This window comes from Aedes aegypti, chromosome 3, assembly GCF_002204515.2.
Source record: "Aedes aegypti strain LVP_AGWG chromosome 3, AaegL5.0 Primary Assembly, whole genome shotgun sequence".
NCBI lineage: Eukaryota > Metazoa > Arthropoda > Insecta > Diptera > Culicidae > Aedes > Aedes aegypti.
The window spans coordinates 381,863,288-381,886,241 of NC_035109.1; the positions used below are offsets into that span (position 1 = coordinate 381,863,288).

Here is a 22,954-nt window from a genome sequence, read left to right on the forward strand (position 1 = left end):
GACCTGAAGGGAACCAGAAAGAGGCCGAAAAGAGACCAAATAGGAACCAAGAAAACAAATTGAAATCTAATAGGAGCTAGGAAATAAGAGTTTGAATCTTCATAGCATCAGAACAGACATTCCTCCAATATCTAAAACTTTTTTTTCTAGAATTGCATGTGGCATTGCGACAAGTATTAGTGTATGTGTTTTTTCATTAATTTTTAAAAGAGTATACCTCAAGACTTCAACCTGAATTTTGGAACAGAAATAAAATGTCTTTAAAATATTTTAGAAATCATTTGAATTCTTCTATTAATTCTCGAAGAAATTTTACAAGAAAGTCATAACTCCTCCAAGATTCAAGGTCAAAACGTCTTCTAAAATTCAATCAATAACATCTCCACATATTTCTAGGGATTTCCTTTAAAATTGTCTTTCAGCATTTATATAAAATTTAAACAAGGGATTTCTCAAAATATACTTTAAGAAATTCCTCCAGAGATTTCTTCTTAGATTTCTACAGAAATTCATCCAATAATTATTTGATATTTTCTCAAGTGAGTCTTGAAACTTTTATTTTCAGGAATTCTTCCAAGAATGTCTTTAAGAAAATGCCTAGGATTTTTTTCTGAAAAATAAATCCGTGAGGTATTTCTAAGATAAAAATCCTAGAGTAATCTCTGATAAAACTTGAGTGAGTTTTGAAGTCACCCTCAATAAACAATGATCTCTGAAATAACTCCTAGACTCTTAAAGACATTTTAGGAGATTTAGAAGATAATCAAAAAGAAAAAAACAATCGAATCTCAATATAGTTTTCTGTAGGGTTTTCTAAAGCAATATCTGGATCAACATGGTACAGAAATTCTATGGAAGTTTGTGGAATGATCGGAGGAATAATTGTAAAAATTGCTAAAGTATAAACTTGTGTGAAAATTTAAGTAAACTTTTGAAGATCGCACGGGAATTTTTTGAGAAACATCGAGTAATACTTGAATGAAATGCTGGAAAAATTCTTAAAGAAAAAAAAAACATGTTTGTTCGAAGAACCGCTCAAGTAATTTTGGATTTAAGGGAGGAAACGTTGATGAATTCTTAAAGGAATCCACAGGAACAGGTAAAAGAGTTCGTGCTTGGTTCATTAAAAAAGCCCTTAAGCTATTCTTTTTTCAAACACTCTGGAATAATCCTTTTTGGATTTACTCGGAGAAAATTCTGTAGAAATCTTCGGAATATCTCCTCTAGAGTAACAAGTGGAGAATTCGGTTGAAGGATTAGTGAAACAAATTCTGGAGGATAATCAAGGATAGATTTGGAAAAAATCCAAGTAATACCTAAGGAAATTACTGGAGGTACCTACTATCCTTGACGTTCTCAAGGATTTCCTGGAGCAAACTTTTGAGAAATTCTTGTAAGCATCCTTGAAAAATCGCAGAAAGAATTTCTAGGATAAATGGTAGAAGAATCTCTAGACAAATTTCTGAAGAGAACTCTGTGGGAGATGCTGAAAGAATGCTAAATAAAATCACTATGATAATTCTTGATAAACTTGAATTCCCTGTTGAACCCGTTATAGTCTATGAAAGTTTCTTTGGAGCCTGTACAATGTTGCATCAGGATTCAATGCAAGCAGAGTAAGAGAGACTTCAGAGACCATTTTGGTTAAAATAGATACTCTAGATATTTTTTAGAGACTTGCATAAAAATAGAGACCAATTGTATAAAAAGAAATCTACTATCAGTCCTGCCTTTATGATCATTCATTACTAAGAGTTACTTCCACAAATTTCTACGGCAATTCTTAATCAATCAAGACTTATTTTCCTATTCGTTGAAGAAGTTTCTTGAAGCAATTATTACAGTTAGTTTCCCAGAATTTTCATTAAAATTCTCACGCGTCATAACTTTTGAGGGTCATTTACAAACATGTCATACTATACTAGGCATGAGAATACAATGAAAACCTTTATCATGTTTCCATCCTTCATAGGAATAAGTATGACGTTGACCGAGTTTCTGCTGATCTAGCATCTTGTTTTGTAGAATCGTGGGTAGGACAATCCTTTGACTGTCCTACCCAAGTGTTTTCGTGGGTAGTACATGTCCTACCTGTCCTACCCACTTCCCGCGCCACTGCTTAAGAACAAATACAACAAGAGTACAATATGGTAGATCTTACCCCGTAACGCACCTCGAAAAGGTGATTTACCCGCGTTACGGATATAATATAACATAATTTGATAGAAAAAACGCGCTAACTAAGTAACAAAAATTGTTACAACTCTGTTGTAATCCACTGGTCGGGTCCTTTGTTTACTTATAATCTTATAATCTGAAAAATATTGAGCTTTTCATTAATACATTGATAGATATGGAATATTTTTTGAATAAAAACTCTGAGTGTTAACTCGGATAACAAAAATTCAAACATTAGCATTACTTTATATTTCGAACATTTGTTTTACCTAAAACATTAATTCCTTCTATGGTTTAAAATTGTGCACCATACATAATCAATTGTATTAAATCAATACACAATTTGACTCAATATTATCGGCGTGTTCAGGAAAAAAAGAAATAGAAAAATGCATTATGGAAACCAAATAGCAATCAATTCAAAAATACTTACTGCAAATTGTTTGAATGTATAATTCCAATTGATATTTTTAAAGGTAGTATCTCTTGAATTTCCAAGCCCTATTATTTAAAAATAATCCAAGATTTGAATTGAAATACACAAAAGTGTTCATTTTGAACGATAACTTAATATGATAAGAGAATCAAATGATGACATGATTTAATTTTTTTTGCAGAGGCGGCTCGTAACCTCACTGTTCACCTGTTCTACGAATTTGCAAGTGACTAGCTCGGCAAATTTAGGTTGATAATTACACAGTAAATGATTGGGAACTTTTTTTCTTACAAAGCTCTACTTGATAGATGCACCACTTTGTCGAAGACAACATAAGTCTGTCTGAATATTCTTCTTCTTCTTTTCTGGCGTTACGTCCCCACTGAGACAGAGCCTGCTTCTCAGCTTAGTGTTCTTATGAGCACTTCCACAGTTATTCACTGAGAGCTTACTATGCCAATGACCATTTTTGCATGTGTATATCGTGTGGCAGGTACGATTATACTCTATGCCCTGGGAAGTCGAGAAAATTTCCAACCCGAAAAGATCCTCGACCGGTGGGATTCGAACCCACGACCCTCAGCTTGGTCATGCTGAATAGCTGCGCGTTTACCGCTACGGCTATCTGGGCCCCTGTCTGAATATTATGAAAAGATATTTGCTATTTCACTGCTAGGTGGATTAATCAGAAAACTAATTGCATTAAATCATGCGTTTAAATACTGCGCATTTCTTTCACCACCGGACTGTCACAGAAGAATGTACATATAAGTGCGGAAACGTTAATAAAAGTGCGCCATTGTATCAAATTGAGTCGTTGTCTTCAGCGGACTCAATCTTCTCCGAAATCCGAAGACGATCGTTCGATGCAATACCGCGTTTTTATTCACACTTTCACACTTCACAGTCAACAGGTGATAAAATTCGAAAGTGCACAAAATCTACAAATCAAAAATTATACATCGCCAACGTTTCGATCTAATAGATGGGATTGTCAGGGCTCAAACGATAAACATGCAAATTGATTACAAGCAAAGAAGGAGCTCCCAACAATTGGACCGAAAAGCTTCTTTGTAAGTTGTTCAGAAAATCATACAAAAAACCTTCCAGTATTGCTCCAAGAATTACTAACAGATTCACGCATTCACGAATTACTTTCCCAAATGATTACAGAAATTCCTCTATAAAATCTCATAATGAGACCTCTAGAAACTCTTACGCTAATTTTGCCAGTAATTATTCTACGACAGGATTAGTCGAAACGAAAGACGCCTTCGCATTTAAGCGTTTCCTGTATCTCACCTTGCTCAATTTATACTTAACAAATATCTGTTGTCAGGATTCAAATGTTGAATTTTTGTGGTTTATGTTTCAACAAAAATTCAAAGAGATCAGTGTTTCAATTGTAGCTACAATTACTCTCCAATCACATTTTTTTTTTTCTTTTTGGAATAACTTTCCCGTATGTAGCTAAAATCGATTTTTTATTCAACCAAAACCATAAATTACCAAGCTTGCACCAGGCGCTGCAACACTCACACATCATACCATCTCTGCATAGAACCACTGTTCGCTGCTGCACCATATCATAGCAATTTGATCAGCAGACAGTTATGTATCTACCAGGCGTACCCAACAGCGACTCCACTATGGGCAGTTTTCATATACTTTGGCGGCCAAAACATTTTTACCACCTTATGTCATATTTAACGAGTTTTGTGATACAAATTTGATGTTCTGTTAAAAAAAAACAAGTTTCGGAGACAAACTTTCGGATAGGGCCTAAAGTGAAATAAATAGTTTTGGAGTACCTTGTACCTTTTAATTTCGCCCTAATTGCTTATCTTTGACAGATACGCGTATTTCGACTACCACTTGCAGTCTTCTCCAATGTCAGTTACTCGTATCAAAAAAGTCAATTATCCCTAAATAAAAATAATTGGGAATTTGTAGTGCTAAATTGTTCAGGATTTGCTCCTCTAAAACTATTCTAACCCGTATCTCGATATCGAGTAAGAGAACCATAGAAAACAGTTGTTTTACATGGCTACCTCGATGGTCGCTTGGATCGCATTTGCACTATTTTTGTGTCCTATAACTCGATACCTCCCAAACTCGATGGCCCCTTCAATATAGAGCAATAAATAGTTGACTGTATTTTTAGCGTAGTTTTTACGTTTACTCCCACTAAAGTACAATTTTTCTTATTTCCTTCTATTTATTGAAAGTAGTTTTGTGAATAAGCTTTCGAACCTTACGAAGATTTGTATAAAATATTACGATAATGCAGTATATTTCATTCAACAACAAAAAAAATGTGTTTCATTGAATTCTATGTTTTTCTTAAAATTCCTAACCGTGTTTACTGTAGCAACACAACGGTAGGAGATCCTGCTCTGATAGTCCATGAATATGCTAATAGAAGTATTTACTGTGAGAAATCTCTAAGAACAATTCTTTTTTTGGCCACCTGAACGTCCATAGTGAACCCTGCGAACCATATGGCAGTGCTCATTGCATTTCCTTTATTCTTTTCCTGCTCGCTCCACCTAGGTATGGACAACAGCGCCAAAATCGACTGCACCAAAAGCCGAAATTCGCTGCTCTGCCGTGGAAAGCGTGGCGATAAGCTTGTGGCATCCGCCCTGACCGCCGCTTCCCCCCAATCGGCAATGCTGCCCACTGGTGGGCCGTCCCTGTCCTCGGATGTCGTCCCGGTACAAATCGTTGACCATCCCGTCAACGTGGTCGTTAATGAAAGTGCCCCGGCTATTTTTAATTGTGGCTTCCAGTCGCTCGTTGGCAACGATTCCGGTCCGTTGGTGCTGAAGTGGCGCAAGGATGGCAAGGTGATCCGGAAGTGGGACAACGTGGCAGCGGATTTGGATGGGGAGAGTGGACCTACCGAGAGCTCCGTGTATCGTGATGATGGTGAGTTTTTGGAAATTGGAGGAAATGTATGATTTGTTCATCTTTTTCTCTGTGTAGGTCGAATCCACGTGGACAGGAACAACGGATCGTTGATATTCAATTCGGTCATTGCCAGCGATGAAGGCAGCTATGATTGTCAGGTGACTAACAATGGAAGCGAATTCTTGGTTACGTCCAATGCGGCCGAACTTCAGATCATCTGTAAGTATTTTAGGTTACGAAAATTATCTGATCATTCATCAAAATTTCCCAAATGTCTAGCAAATCTTCGTTTCACTCCGAAACCGCCTTCCACCAAGAACCTAGAGCTGGGATCCTTCGCCAAAATTCATTGCAAAGCACAAGGAACCCCTACCCCATCAGTCCACTGGACGATCGAAGGAACCAAATCCGAGCTACCGGATGCGGTTGAGGACGTGAACGGAACGCTCACGTTCCGCAGCGTATCCACGGAGCATCGAGGAAGTTACACGTGCGTGGCATCCAACAGCCAAGGAGAGATCAGTGCCTCTGTGCAAGTGCACGTGGTCGTCGCGCCAAAGTTCGAAATCGCACCAGAGGGATCGATCCAAGTAGCCGAGATGGGGACGGTGTTCATCCACTGCGTTGCGACCGGTGATCCAAAGCCTACTATTCAATGGGACAAGGATCTGCAATACCTGCACAGCTCCAACCAGACCGAAGAGGAGAGGTACAGGATACTGGTCAACGGCACATTGGTGCTGACCGAGGTACATTTGGACGATGATGGGAACTATGGCTGTACGATTGGGAACAGTGCAGGGCTTAAGCGTGAGGAGGTTCATCTAGTTGTAAAACGTAAGTACTAATTGTGCCAGAAATACAAATCAGACAATACAGTTGGGTCTCCTATTATGCGCATTTCAACTACGCACACTCCTATAAGACACGGCTGATCATTAACCCTTTACCTCCCACGTCTTTGATCGACTGTTTCTCTATGAAAAAGATGTTTTCATGAAAAGTGCTTGAACAACCAGTGTTGCAAATAGGCTAAACTTTTTGAAATCAGTTTATTTTTTTTAAATTTGTTTTTCAATAGTTACTATTGCAACAGTTACTGGACTATTGGGTGAGTCTGATGAGTATGCAATCATATTGTAGTAACTATTGCTTACTATTTATTTAATTTGGTTTCATCAAGATCGTCGAAAATCAATGCAGCTCTGAAGCTACGCTGAAGAATCCCTCATTGTAATCATCGTCATCACCGAAACTTCAAAAGCAGTTTTTCTGTTCAAATCCTAAAATTATTCGATGAAAATGTGTTTCGGTTGGAGAATAAGATACAATGAACACACTTTCATGTAAAGTTTTTTTTTATATTTTAAACGAAAAAACTGCTTTTGAAAATTCTTAAATAATGAATAACGGATTAAAAGATACCCAGGGGAAAGGAGGGGGAGTCTGGATGTCTGAATACATGGAATGGATAGTCACAAAGCTGACATGCGATGATAATAGGGTTGTGAGTTTCGTGGCTGTGCGGCATTATTCGATGAACCTTAATGTGAGTTTCTTAACCTCAGGGTTAAGAATGAATACATGATAGTTTGTACTGAACTGACATGGACTTTTTTATGGCAAGTCTTATTTTTTAACAGCCTTATTTTATAGGTTTGTGAATTTCCACTCTAATTCGGCCTTTTGCGGTACGCTACAGTTCTTCAGTTTTATGTGATTCAATTTTCTGTGATTCGGGCTTTTGTGGTAGTCTAGAATACTGCGGCATTTTGTGATTCGGCCTTCTGTGATTCAGTCCCGTTCAGTGTGAGTAAATTTAAAAACGGTCTAAATGTTCTTTTTATATTAGAGTCTGAATAACGTAAAAATCAGGTATTTTCGGAATAATATGATACTGTAATAGACATGAATCCATTTGATTGTCAGCGATAATGAGCATGCACTTTTTTTGAACTCCATGCAGTTAATTTTTGTCAATTGATAGGTATACACTGTATCTTAATGGAGTAGTGTTTGATCTGTTGAATCTGTTGCATGCTCCTATGAGGGCGAGCGACGGAATCCGGATCAATTGTGTGGGGTCATGCACAAATTACGTCACGCTCCAAGGGGGGGGAGGGGGTCGAGCCAAGCGTGTCAAGCCTTACAATATTTTCGGAGGACTCATACAAAAAGTGTGACAAAGGGGGAGGAGGGGGTCAAAAAAGTTGAAATTTAGCGTGACATAATTTGTCCCTGTCCAGCTCGCGTCGCGGAAGAAAAAAAAAACGAAAACAAAGTGTGCGGGTGAAAAATAAATCGGATCGTGTCCGGTTGGCATAGTAACCGCACTATCAGTATCGATCATCCGTGTATATGTTCAAGTATTCATTTAAAATTATATATTTATCGTTTACCAAAACGAATCCTTTCCCATATCCAAACTCCCAGTGTTTTCTTGTGGAAGTGCAGAGGACTCCTCGGCTTCCATAAAGCAAATAACACGTCAACATTTCCCTCCCATGATCAAATTGACCTGCATTCGGACGCAGCCGGCGCCGGTATTGTTTGTTATAATAATGAGAGCACATTGGAAACACATTGAAGATGCACCTGATCCTGAGTAGCATCTGTTGGTTCCCTGTGTAAGTACAGCTGTTCTTACAATAACGGAGTAGCAACTGCAGGTGGTCAATCATGCTCATGCTCATACACTGTATCTTAATGTTTTCTCTATCTCGATAAGTTGCGCTAGTAATTTTTTACCTTTAGAGAGATACCTCTCTTATTAAAATACTTGCAAATCGGACTAACATGTTTCAGCTTCCAAAGAAATATGTATATGACACAAACAGAGTTTCAAACATAATCTAAAGCGTGTTCTAAGGGAGTAAGTCGCATGATCGATTTCTTTCATCGATCCTCGCTTCAGTGAATAAAGGTGTCAAGGTGCAAACGTTTTAGCAGTTTCCCATTTCAGGATACTAGACGACGATACAATCTTGCGTCATGAGAAGAAAAATTGCCAACAAACTTGCATCTTGCCCCCTTTTTTCACAGAAGAGAGGATCGATGAAGAGAAATCGATCATGCGACTTACGCCCTTATACTAGCACATGTTTTAAATGTTGATCTATCTGCGTTGATTGTTTAGAGTCATGTTCTTTCCTTAGTACACGGAGAAAACGGAAAACCCATATTTGAGTTATTGGTATTTTTTAACTTAGTATTGAGTTATTTTTCTCTCCCTGTTTCATTCGCTCCTTCTATTGTTGTCAGAGAGCGAATAGCAAAACAACCCGAAAACCGAACCTTTGTGCGTTACCTTAAATTTGAGTAAGTGGCATAGTACTGGAAGTTGAGTTATTTGATCTGCCGGTTGATTGAAAATAACTTAGCCAGTGGGTATTTTTTTCGCATGGCTGCAAATAAAAACTTCTACCCCATCAACTCAAAGATTAGGTTAATACACTAACCCCCGAATTGAGTGGAATGAACTCATTTTTGAGTACTTCATTTTCTCCGTGTAAAGAGATCTTCACAAATGGTGCTCAGGCTTAGTATACTTTAGCGTGTCATATCAAGATTTTCAATCAAGTAGATAGGTCGCGTGGTCCTGGGGACGCTTAGCTGGAACTAATATTTTCCCATCTAGATTCTGGAGAATACTTGTAGGATCCTATGTTTTGCTAGAATTTTAGAAGTAGATGAAAAACCCGAATTTAGTACTATACCATTTAATTCAACTAGAGTTTGTATCCTTTGACAGATAGGCGTATTTCGACCTCAATTGTAAGGCCGTCTTCCACTGACACTTCGTGTACTAGACTCGACTTCGAATAGTAGAATTTTAGATGGATTCTTGAGTATACTGAGCGCAATCTGGAGATTCCTAGCAGACATTGTACGTTTTTTGCGGGATCCCAAGAATGTATAATTAGGTATTGCAAATGCCCGTAAATCAAACTTCAAAGCGATGACATGTACCGTAAAATGGGGTGTTAAGGGATGAAAAAAAAATTCTACCTAAACTTCGAGCAACTTTTAGTACGTCAATAATTGCACAAAATACAGTCCTACCATTCTCCCGACGTGTATATCAAAAGCCAATTACAATGAAGATGATCCTATGGCAGATTTCTGAGATAATCATAAAAATGTGTGATGTTTGACGAAAATGCAAAATGGGGTGTTAAGGAATTTGAGCTTTGTAAATAAAACTATATTTTGCCAACAGCAAAAAAAATATTATTTTGGTCAATATCGATGATGTGTTCAATCTAAAGATGATATTACTTCAAAATAACTCAAATTGGAACTCCTGCAAGCGTTAACCGTTTTAATTTACCTACTAAATCTCTCATACATATTGATTCTTTTTTCAACTTAGCTATAAGTGTCTTGAAAGGATTTGTATACTTATATGCAGTATTCGTATCCTAGAATAATGCAGAGCAACCTTGTCATGACTTGTCAAAAGAAGGATAATTTCAACAAGCTTTCAGTTTGAAGAGAGTAAGTGTCCAATTTGCCTTTTCAATAAAGCACCACACCAAATAACGGATTTGCATGTAACACCTAATGGCATAATCGAAAAAAAAAAATCTTTACGAAAAGTTTCCAATATAAAGCGGAAATAGCACACACTATACTACAATGTATTCAATGCTCGACAACACTTAACACATGACCACGAGTAAAAGTTTTCCAAAAAGAGATCGGAAATAACCTTATATTATTATTGTTTATCTAGGACGTAGGTAGTTTTTAAAAAAATCAATAGCTCCAAAACCATCTCATTTAAGATAACCATTCCTATTTCCAAACTTTTCACCAATGCTATGGAACAACTTTTGAAAAAAATACAGTGAAACCTCCATGAGTCGATATTGAAGGGACCATCGACTCATGGAAATATCGAATCATGGAACAGAAATGCTTTGGAAAGCTTTTTCGAGGGACCATCGCAGTAACCATGAAATTTTATTTCTAGTATGGTTCCATGAGTCGATATTGAGTCATGGAACATCGACTCATGGAGGTTTAACTGTATCATTGAAAACCCCATATTTAGATTAATCAGTTTTTGTCTTTTAGGTTATGGCCTTCAGTCTATTATGCTCAAAACGGATTTCAAGTTTTCATCCGACGTTTCGGACATAAACACTTAAAATCCGTTTTGAGCATAATAGAGTGAAAGCCATAACCTAGAACAAAACTATCAAAGTCGTATCCCCAATTCAGTTTTAATCTACATTTTCCTAACAATTTTACCTAATTTTGAGATAAGTCTTTTCTGGTGATATTCAGTGACTAACGAAATAGATCCCTTAACTTTCCATGCAGGTTAACTTCACGGAACAACCCAAAACTACAGTTAAACCTCCATGAGTCGATGTTACATGACTCGATATCGACTCATGGAACCATACTAGAAATAAAATTTCATGGTTACTGCGATGGTCCCTCGAAAAAGCTTTCCAAAGGATTTCTGTTCCATGACTCGATATTTCCATGAGTCGATGGTCCCTTCAATATCGACTCATGGAGGTTTCACTGTATATTGAAATACATAACGGCATAAAACAAATGAGTTAAGTAACTTAGAAAAGTTAGAATAGATAATCCCTTAACACCCCACTTATTTTCAAAACGAGACTTTTTTCATAAAAGTTTCTCAAAATCGAAACCCAGATATAATTTTAAGAAGTTTTTGTCTGCACTATGATCTCAATTAAATTTACTTTTCTTCTACGTTACTCGCGAATTTGTCTCAAATATATTTCATGGTTTTGTAAATAAATGTATTTAGCCCATAAAATTCGAACAAAAATGTTTTGAACAGTTTTCAATATCTAGCGAACACAATACTTCATATTATTAGATAGCTCCTATTACATAATGCAGCTCACAATCCTCCGAACAAATTGAGCATTTCAGATGATTTATACATCGATTTTCCACGTTTCTGTGATTTGTCAAACTTGACTGAGAAGTTCAATCCCTTAAAACCCCACGAGTCCTTAACACCCCATTTTACGGTAGTTTTTTTTTTTTTGGCACAAACTGGAGCAGAAAAATTGATTTGATTATACTCAAAATGTTTTTCAATAAAAACCTACGAAAAATTTTAAATTTTCATCCTGCTTGCCTCTAAGTCAAAATTCAAAGCAAAATATGTTTTTATTATATTTTTTAAAAGTTTAAAAGCGATGTCATTTAATTTCTCTACATAAATTTAATCGTGCAGAAACAGTGCATATGTTTGAGAAGAAAGATAAATTTTGGATTTCACTTAAACATTCTTTTACATTAAAAACTGCAAAAATGCTTTTGAACCTGATTACGAGTAAAAAATAGTTAATAGTATCTACACATACGCAACCTAGTTGAATAAGAAAAAAAAAGAGGTCGAGCACTCCACACTGAAGAAGTTTATAAGTTTATAAGACGAAATTATCTGTCAAGATAAGCAACATAGAGTTTAAAGTTATTTGCTCGCATACTACTGATTTATAGTATTTTATTTTTTCTTTTGCAAAAGCGAAGTGAAGTGTTAAAGTTCAATTAATAGTTTTTACTTAAACATACTCTAAAAATCCCTTCCTTAGCCGAGTGGTTAGAGTCCGCGACTACAAAGCAATGCTATGCTGAAGGTGTCTGGGTTCGATCCCCGGTAGGTCAAGAATCTTTTCGTAATGAAAATTTCCTTGACTTCCCTGGGCATAGAATATAATCGTACTTGCCGTACGAATGCGTAGGCAAAGAAAGCTCTCAGTTAATAAATGTGGAAGAAATGTGGCAAAGAAAGCTCTCAGTTAATAAATGTGGTAGTCATAAAAACAAGCTGAGAAGCAGGCTCTGTCTCAGTGAGGACGTAATGCCAAGAAGAAGAAGAAATTTTGAAAATGTGTAACTAGTTGACGAAGTTCAGTGTACGTTTTTGGGATTAAATAGAAATTTTTGATTACACTCTAAATTTCTCTTATAAAAAAAACTATGCTAAACCCTACTTCCTACAACTACTTGCCTGTAAATCCAAATTTAAAGGGTCAATATGTATTTTTTTACATAAATTGTATTGTAGATAACCATTGAACATGTTTTCTGTTTTTTTTTCAGGTGATAAAATTTGGAGTGCATCCAAAATGTCTATTTTATCTTAAACGTGTGCACTGGATTTCAACTACAAATTTAATGTTGATAAAATTATAATTCGTCGATTTTAATTCTGATTTACAGAAGAACATGTTCTAAAATTGAAGATATTTTTGTGATTTTTTGAGTAAAAGAAGTTTTTAGTCTGATCCAAAATTTCTCTTTCTGCTCAAACATAGATAATATTCTTTTTCAATAAAATTTTTGTCGAAAACTACACGTCGTCCCTTTGATACTCGTTTTAAAGGCACACAATTGAAGCAATTATTTTTTTCGCATTTTTTTAGGGTAAAAAAAATGTTGATTGTTTGCACAAATTATTATTTCTGCCGAAACATATTCACTAGAATTCCTACAAAAAAATTCATGCCACAAAGCTACATGTCATTGCATTGAACATTGTTTAACAGAAAACGGGACGAAAATGTATAATTTGTCGTAGTTTTTTTTTTAAGAGGTTTTGAGTGTAATCCGAAATTTATATTTTTGCTCAAACATGCTCACTGAACTCCTACACATCATGTTAACACTATGAAATTTGAAGTTTTTTAATTAAAATAAATTTGAAGTGCAAACTCGAAAAAAAAAATTTTAAATGTTGGTTTATAGGCAAAAAGTTAGGGAAAAGGGTATTTCTTTATTCTTTTAAGCACCATAAATTTTGAGTGTAATCAAACATTTATATTCCAGCTCAAACATGTTCACTGTACTTATACAAGAAAATTCATATTGCAAAAATGTCAAATATGTAATTTAACAACATGATACACCGAAGTTTTTAACTAAGATTCAGATTAAAAGATAAAGCTCATCTAGATCAGTTACAAGTTATCTAGCTCAAAACCAAAGCAATCAAAATGTAGTTCGAATTATTACGAAATACTTTGTCGAAGATACCAAACCTCAAGCGTTCATATCCAAAGTACTACAGGTTTTAGCTGCCGAAATAAGTGACCTTCCCAAATTTTCCTCGCTGAGGATGCTCGAAGTATTTTTTTTAAAACGCATATGTTATTTTTCTTATTATTCACGATTATTATATAAACTGAAGATAATTACTTTTTTGGCAAGATTTGACATGATTCTCATGTGGTTTCAGTTAACAAAAAAAGTATTTCTCGAAAACTCATTCATACAGACTCAAGTCAAAAATATGTGCAAACCTACTTTATCGATTCTACGTGTTTCGCAGACGAAATTCTACACGTTTCGCTCTGAACCAACTCGATTTTTCACTTATAGAACGTTTAATGTCCGGATTTACAAAACGACGAAAGTGAGATTTTCAACTTTCGCAACCTAACCGCTACTTTCGTCGCTCTGCTGTATGAAGAGACAAAGTGACTTAACCACGAATCAAAACAAAACACTACTTGAGTCGATTTTACACTGGTACAAAAACATCGCAAGTAACTGAATAAAACGGCTTATCATTATGTCATAAAATTTTTGTGTGAAATAATAAGATCTCCCTAGTTTTTGAACGCGAGCTCATTGCACAGTGGTCCAGGAATCAGTTTTACGCGGAAAGATGCATTTTGAGCTTTAGAATGAAACATTAGACAATAACGGTCTTCTACAAAGTTGTTTGTATTAGTTAAGCCCTTTGTTTGGTTTTATTGAAAATTAGGGTGGACCACATTTTCATAGAAATTGTGTAACTAACTTTCTTATTTGTAGAAATTATATTATACATGCTTGAGCAAAGTTATAGACCATTCAATTTCAAGCAACTTTGCTAAAACAAGTTTTTTTCTATCTCTTAAATTGACCGATTTAGAGCTTTTTTCCTGCAGTGACATAGGGTGGTCCGAACAAAACTGGTTTTCTGGCTCTAGAGTTTTCAATTCAAATTTCTCATCAAAGTAGTCCATGAAACACTTTTAGAGCTTTAAAAAATGCGTAATTTGGTGGGTGAAGAAACTCGCTATCTGCTTCCGTTTAGGAGTTATTGTTGTTTTTCTCTCAAAAACATGCCTACTTTGATTATGAATATCTCTGATTGGGGCAAACATAAAAAATATCTTTTGACGGCATTCAAAAGACAAAATAAATTTGTATATTATATCAAAAAATTACAGATGTGTTATTTTTGTAACTCTAATAAAATGCCTTGAAAAAACAAAGGATTTTAAATCAGGAAAATTTTAATAACTTTTGAACTAAAATAGATATCATCAATATTTTTACATGAAAATTTGCGTTTTGTTAAGTTCTTAAAGTCGCTCATATACCGCTTTGACGAGAAATCTGAAATAAGAAAGATATGACTCTAAAACTGTTTTGAAGATTTTCATAGTATGTATTTCTTTATTATTTTGCATTTTGAGCATGAAAATAAAATTTTAGACAAAAATGATTTTCTACAAAATTGTTTCCAAAAATGTAAGCTTTCATACTGTGTCATTTGAAATTAGGGTGGTCCACAATGTCACACATATCATATAAACAACTTTTTTATTTACAAAAATACTGGTATATGCTCTTAGACAAAGCGGTAGAACTTAAAATGTTGATCAACTTTGCCAAAAAAAGTTTTTCTGTAGCTCAAAATTTGACCAATCTAGAGCATTTTTTCCTAATCATCGCAGGGTGGTCCAACAAAAATAAGTTTTTCAACTCTAGTTTTTTTAATATTATTTTCTCGCCAAAGTCGTCTATGAACGACTTTTAGAATATAACAAAACGCAAATTTTCATGTAAAAAGATTGTTGATATCTATTTAAGTTCAAAAGTTATTAAAGTTTTTGTAATAAAAAATATTTGACTTTCAAGACGTTTTATTAGAGTTACAAAAATAAAACATCTGTAATTTTTTTGATATAATATACAAATTTATTTTGTCTTTTGAATGCCGTCAAAATATATTTTTTATGTTTGCCCCAATCAGAGGTATTCATAATCTAAGTAGGCATGTTTTTGAGAGAAAAACAACAATAACTCCTAAACGGAAAAAGATAGCGAGTTTCTTCACTCACCAAATTACACGTTTTTTAAAGCTCTAAAAGTGTTTCATGGACTACTTTGATGAGAAATATGAATTGAAAACTCTAGAGCCAGAAATCCAGTTTTTTTTTCGAACCACCCTATGTCACCGTAGGAAAAAAGCTCTAAATCGGTCAATTCAAGATATACAAAAAAACTTTTTTGGCAAAGTTGCTTGAAATTGAATGGTCTACAACTTTGCTGAAGCATGTATAATATAATTTCTACAAATAAGAAAGTTAGTTACACAATTTCAATGAAAATGTGGTCCCCCCTAATTTTCAATAAAACCAAACAAAGGGCTCAACTAATACAAACAACTTTGTAGAAGACCGTTTTTGTCTAATGTTTCATTCTAAAGCTCAAAATGCATCATTCCGCGTTAAACTGATTCCTGGACCATAGTGCATTGTATGCAAAATTCAAGCAATGTACACGACAAAAAATGTCAAAAAGGTGATTCTTATGAAAACAGTTTTAGAAGACAGGTTGTGATTCTTCTGAATTGATTTTCTAAAAAACTCTATGGAAATTACGTCGATTGAAAAAATAATCGAGATTTGTTCTATTGCTCTAGGAGAAATATGAACACCCCTAGGGACAGTTTCTTCAAACCTTACAAAACTGTAGGATATGGACATGCGATAAGTGACAGAATTTCGAAAATCGATTGAATCATCGCTGAGATATAGCCGAAAATCCATTTAGAACTTTTTTGATCCGAATGGGTGAAGCCCCCTCTAGACTTGAGTTACAGTAATTTGGTAATGGTTGTAATTGCTCTATTATAGCATGTGTGTTGTTTCGGAACTTCTTTCTCTCCTTATCCACTTCTTTTAAATCATTCTTAAAATTCTTCCTTTTGGGCACCTTTCTAAAAATAACAGGAAAAGTAAAGTCCCGGAGTTCAAATTCTGACAAATAAAAAGTTGTATGGGATTGCCACACGAACATCAACCAATTTCCTTAGCTTTCATTTACTGAATCACTTTAATCAATGATCAATAGTTCAATTTTAACAATACTCGATGTGCATTGATAATGCAATATTTTAGATCAAATGATCATAGGAGTAATGAAATAGTTGGATTTAAGGTGAAGATGAATCGAAGCCAAACTTCAAATTTTCTACTGCACAAATCTAGAGAACCAAACACCCGTTGGAGCTGAAAACTTGATCGATTGGTCACCAGCAGTCAGTGATCAATCGATTAAGTTTTTAGCTTAAACGGATGTTTGGTTCTCCAGATTTGTGCTCTAGAAAATTTGAAGTTTGGCTTCGATTCATCTTCACCTTAAATTCATTAAATCTCTCTTGTGCAATGATGATTTTGGAAGATTAATAATAGGGGAAGGGGTGGTAAAATGAACACCTTAAGGAAATTATCTTGTTTCTGATAGAAAAATGAGGAATTTGTATAGTTCTATCTAGGGACGTTCCGATATTGCAAAGTATCGATATTTAATTCGATACGATTATCGAATCAAAGTATCGATACCACCGATATATTGAATCAAAATATCGATATATCGGAATATCATATGATATATCTAAATAAAGCAAAATTCCTAAATCGCTTAGAGACCTGCCGTTTTGTTTTCTAAGATTCGAAAAAAAATCTTTGAATACTCAAGATTATTGGTAATTTGATCGATATAGACATAAACATTTTCTGTTAAGATACATTATAGTACAATTCAAATGGTAATTACATTTTTAAATACCGTAATTCCGGGTAAAATTGATCATTTTTTACGGTTTTTCTGATCTGTTTTCCATACTGTTGTCTATGCCCAACAACTTTATTCAGGAAAACGAGTACGATGGTGAGTCTTATTAGCTCATGTACCGAAATTTTCTAACAAATGTGATTTTAGTGTTAAAAATTATTTCTAAAATAAAAAATCGGGGTAATCCCATTTTGGGGTGAAATTGATCACTTATCAATACAATAATTGTTAGTTTCGAAAACTACTCAACTTACTTAATTTGAGCTCACTGAATCCGAATATGCTTTTTAAATTCTTAACAAATTAATATTACATATTCAACATACAGCAGAAAACGCATCAATGTAGGCAATTTCCAAAGGAATTTTCAAACATCTAACAGAAATTCAATTATTTCAACAAAATGAGCAATTTGGTACAAATTTTGATGATAAAATCTATTTTGGGGATATATAAACTTACAAGCTTCGAGAATGGCACCATGTTCAAATCCTTTTTTAGAACTAGAAGTTTATGGAAGTCTTCGAATACCCGCCCGAACATGATTTTTCATTTTACATTATTTCCATAGAAATAAATATTCTTTAACAGAAAAAACTTCACAACACACAATTCAACAACAGTTAAGACCAACAACGTTCATTCACTATAAGTTTGATTGTTTTGGTGCTCTATTTGTAAGAATAAAATTGTGTGACATGATGATCAATTTCACCCTACCGATCAATTTCATCCGAATTTACAGTACATAAAATGAATTATGAATGAAGAAAACCCTACAATTGTTTTCCTTATATTAATGTACGATATATCGGAAGAAAATATCGATACCACCGATATATTGAATAGGAAATATCGGTACCAAAATATCGAATATCGAAAGCAAAATATCGATACTCCGATATATCGGAAGTATCGGAACGTCCCTAGTTCTATCACACAATATCAAAAACAGGGATGTTATCTATAGCAGCGACACGAATTCAGACTAAAATTGCTGAACTTTTATATATTTTTGTCGCAAGCAAGAAACGATGTTAATGTTCATTTTACCTGCACTATGTGGGTAAAATGAACAGCTATTGGTGAACGTGAACGTCATGCAACAAACGTGAGCGAAACAAATATTTCTGAAAATTTTTATTGCCCTACCAAAACTATATCCATTAATGATTGTAACCCATTCAAAAATAATTCTAAAGGTATCTAACGATATTCACCTCACTGAAAAACCTTACGTCTTCCGAGCTAAAAGTTACGTCAGTTCTAATTTGCAAACGCGGTTTTCTAAAATCTTAGTTTTCGTTGATATTTTCACTTCAATTGACCAACGTATCAACTCGAACACTCTGATTAGGTATGCTATAAATCATCCGTGCGTGATAAAAAATCATCGAAATTTGTTTTTTTCCGATAAAAGGCAAGGTGTTCATTTTACCACCCCTGTTCATTTTACCACCACTTCCCCTACCCTGAAACGTGATACCCATTCTGAGCCGGAATACTATGTCTTAATTCCATCTTTGCTAGCCCTGCCTAGCGGCAAAAAGTTGATTCAACTGGCTCGAATAATGACAGTTTTTGACCAACTGATCAACTTTGCCGAAGATGCCATCTTTCAAAGTAGTCAGGATTTTGAGGTATGTAATTCGTAAAACAAAAACGTCATGCTCACTAGCGTCGGCTGGTGGCGGAATTCTATACATAAATTACCATCGAATATCAGCCCTTAATATACTGAGCAACTTTGCCGAAGATGTAAACCTTCCAAATCACCCTGATCTAGGTCCCATACTTATCCCAAAGTTCATAAAATGCAAGTTAGAAAAAGCAACCCTAGCGGTCAAATTCTCAACTAAAAGGATAATCCTCAGCTTTTGAACTTAGATCGTACTGAGTACAGACAATTCTCTAAAGACAGTACCGTTAAGGTGCAGATAAATCGAAGCCAAACTGCAAATTTTCAAGCAAGAGCACAAATCTGGGGAACCGAACATCCGTTTAAGCTGAAAACTTAATCGATTGGTCACTAGCTGGTGGTGACCAATCGATTAAGTTTTCAGCTCAAACGGGTGTTCGGTTCCCCAGATTTGTGCTCATGCTTGAAAATTTGTAGTTTGGCTTCGATTGATCTTCAACTTAAGGTGAAGATAAATCGAAGCCAAACCTCAAATCTTCAAGAGCACGGATGTTTGGTTCTCCAGATCCGTGCTCTTGAAAATTTGCAGTTTGGCTTCGATTCATCTTCACCTTAAATCTCTCGCAAATCGCAACCAATAATCCCTTCGTCTCCTAACTATAGCTCGGATTACTATAACGCCCGCTGACCATGTGTCTAAATAGGATACCTGACCGTATTTGAATACATTTTTCAGCCGCCGACAGCATGCCCCAACCGGAGGAATCGTCCGAAGATGGCTTCCTGATCACGCGAGCCGTCCTAATCACCATGTCGGTTGCATTCGCGTACATCATCCTGGTCGTCGGACTAATGCTGTGGTGTCGTCATCGAAGGGCAGCTCGTAAGGCACGCCTCAACATGAGTTCCAAGGAGAATGGCGATGTGGATCTGAAAAACTGCGAGATCGAACCATGCCTACCGGAAAAGTCCTCGCAGGATGGATCTAAGGCCAAGACCAAGTCCAAATCCGGTCATCAGAAGAATGGTTCCACTGTTGAAGGACAGGAGAAGAGCGACGATACGGTCAACTCGAATAAGTCCAAGAAATCCAGTAGCTCGACTTCGATTCTGGATCAATTGGCCGTGCCTCGATCAAGTGTGATCGAAATGCTGCAGATTGGAAAGTGCGACTTTGGCGATGTGTTCATCGGTAAAATCAAGGAGAACGATTGCAAGACTGCGAATGCGGAAACCGTGAAGGAACCTGTTACAGGAGATGAAGTGACTCACGCTTCCAATACTGAAGTAACAACTGAGGATGAGAAAATTACCAAGAAGCCGTCCAACGAGGAGCTGAATGAGATTAAACCGGAGAACGACTACAAACCGGTGATGGTGAAGGCGTTGACCAAGGTGAAGGATGAACATTGCTGTTCGGAATTCCGGCGACAACTGGACCTGTTCCGAACAGTTTCGCACAAAAACGTAGTGAAGTTGTTCGGGTTGTGCCGCGATAAGGACCCGCACTACATGCTTCTGGAGTACACCGATTGGGTAAGTGACGATCGATTGCATTGGATCTAAAGTATGATCATTGACATTATATGATCTTTTCAGGGTGATCTGAAGCAATTCTTACTGGCGACATCGCCAGCCATCCCACCGAATGGTAGTGTAGAAGCGAAGAACGGCAACAAGCCTCCACCGCTGAACGTGCCACAAATACTTGCGCTAGCTCACCAGATCGGTCGCGGAATGGATGCCATCTACAAAGCCAGGATTATTCACAAGTAAGAACAATTGAAAGCTATTAGAGCCATGGGTTTGAATGGGAATATATCTGATTTGAATTGGGATATAGAATGGATTGCATTTGGATTGAAATTAATTGTAAAATCTTCCTTCACAGGGACCTTGCCACGCGCAACTGTATAATCAGCAGTGACTTCTCGGCCAAGATCTCCCTTCCGGGCCTGAGCCGAGACAAGTACAACAAAGAGTACTTCAAATACAAGAACCAATTGATGCCAGTTCGATGGATGGCTCCCGAGTGCCTCCAGGACGACGATTTCTCCATCAAGAGTGACATCTTTTCGTTCGCCGTTCTGTTGTGGGAACTGTTCACCACGGCTACGGAACTGCCCTTCAAAGATCTCACCGACGAAGAGTACGTCACGCAAGCCCAATCCGGCAAGTTGGAGTGGAAGCTGGCGGACAAGACGCCGGAAAATCTGCACAAAATACTGGTGAGTTGATTACTACACTGAAACAAATATGGTCATGATTCATGACTCATGAAACTAACTTCATTTATTGTTCTAATTTCAGACTTCTTGTTGGTCGGTGAATCCCAAAGAGCGACCGTCCTTCAGCCAGCTGGTGGTGGCGATCGGGAATTGTTTGCAAAGCGAATATCCAAAGGAACCGACTGAAGCGACGCCGGCAGCGCCCGTGACCCCCACCCCAACGACGGAATAAAGCGCAGCACCGTTACGGTATCCGTTTCAGTAAGCCATCTTTTCCCAATCGTGATTAACTCAAACACAACGAAGTTAGTTTCGTCCCCGAAATGTTTTTTCTTCGAATAATTCTGCTATTAAGTGTAAGCTGTAATATATTAGTATTTATTGTCAAACAATTTAGTAGATCTTATACACTGAGGCAAGTTTACATCGCGAAGTGATGTGTGAAGCGGTTCGATTTTATCAGAGAGAAGTGGAGTTGAGTTGAATGAAGACAAGTTTGTGTTTGGAAGGTGAGTTTAAAGAAGACTTATAAGGAACCATACTGCCGTATGACACAACACACAGAAATATGACGGATCAATAATGTGATCTGACTGCATTTAAAGAAATCAAGACTTGATAATCTTATTACCTTCTAGCTTTTAGGGTTAAAGCTGATAAAGCTTACGCAAATCGTACTGTATTATTATAACCAGTTAGTATTATACATTTGTAATTAGTATTGATCCAGTCCGTAATGCCGTACGAACGTTTATACACATCTTATTAAACGGTAGGCCAGATAGGTTATACAACTATAGGAAAGCATGCAACCAAGGATGACGGTAGCAGAGTAAACATCGTGATTGGACTTGCGCGTCTCCGTTTTCGGAAAGTTTAAACAGTTAAATTAAGACTGGAAATGTAGGATATTGGACAAATAAGCAACTTCAACAGTTTAACCAATGGTTCAGCTTCCATTATGAAGCATCAGGAAAATTAGAGGACTTTCTGACAATTTGAATGCTACAGTGTGTGGAAATTATACAGTCGATTGCAGAAATCGATCCGATAAATGAATAATATAGACGGGCCGTTTACCATTTACAGTCTTTCTGATAAAGGAACTAGTGGTCAGTCTGGTAATTTGCGAAGCATCACATCTCTCATTTAGCAGATTTTTAAATAGTCTCAAATTGTACAAACACTTAGAACAAGAAATACAAACTAAGTATCTCAGCATTTATCGCATTTATGGTTTTGCACGCGGTTCGCTTGGTAGGCAGAGATTCTTGGTGGCCCAAGGAATTGAGTTTGGATTTTCGCCGGTGATCAATTTAGTGAGCTCGTTTCATGCTTTTATATCAAATGTATAATACATTACTTGAGAGATTTCTTCAGAAATCATATAAGCGATTTCTATCGTATTTTTTCCGACATTTTCCAAGAATATAATACCTTGATATATCGTAACTCGATTATTATTTTGGTGATAGGTCATTTGGCATAAAGTCGTTTGGCATAAAGCCGTTTGGCATAAAGTCATTTGGCATAATTAGTATGAAACCAAGAATTTCTCAATTTTTCGTGTTTAGGTTTTTATTGAATCTTTCTGATGACATCAGGCTTGTTTTGGAGTCAATTGATAACAAAATGACACTTTATTCAACAATCATTCGCTCTTGAGTAAATTTAATCATATTAGGAAAGTTATTGCCAATAGTA

The 22,954-nt window shown here is 36.1% G+C and overlaps 1 protein-coding gene across 2 annotated transcripts in view; it reads left to right on the plus strand.

Annotated features, from left to right (window-relative positions):
• The window catches only part of LOC5569737 (tyrosine-protein kinase-like otk), a 269,493-nt gene extending 247,022 nt beyond the window's left edge, over positions 1-22,471 (plus strand). For both annotated transcript variants that reach the window (XM_021853097.1, XM_021853098.1), the window contains exons 7-13: positions 5,168-5,545; positions 5,603-5,746; positions 5,807-6,364; positions 19,759-20,558; positions 20,622-20,794; positions 20,914-21,250; positions 21,333-22,471. In XM_021853097.1, coding sequence (XP_021708789.1) covers positions 5,168-5,545; positions 5,603-5,746; positions 5,807-6,364; positions 19,759-20,558; positions 20,622-20,794; positions 20,914-21,250; positions 21,333-21,482 — 2,540 coding nt within the window. In that variant the 3' untranslated portion in view covers positions 21,483-22,471. The remainder of the gene's footprint in view (positions 1-5,167; positions 5,546-5,602; positions 5,747-5,806; positions 6,365-19,758; positions 20,559-20,621; positions 20,795-20,913; positions 21,251-21,332) is intronic.
• The last annotated feature ends 483 nt before the right edge of the window (positions 22,472-22,954 follow it).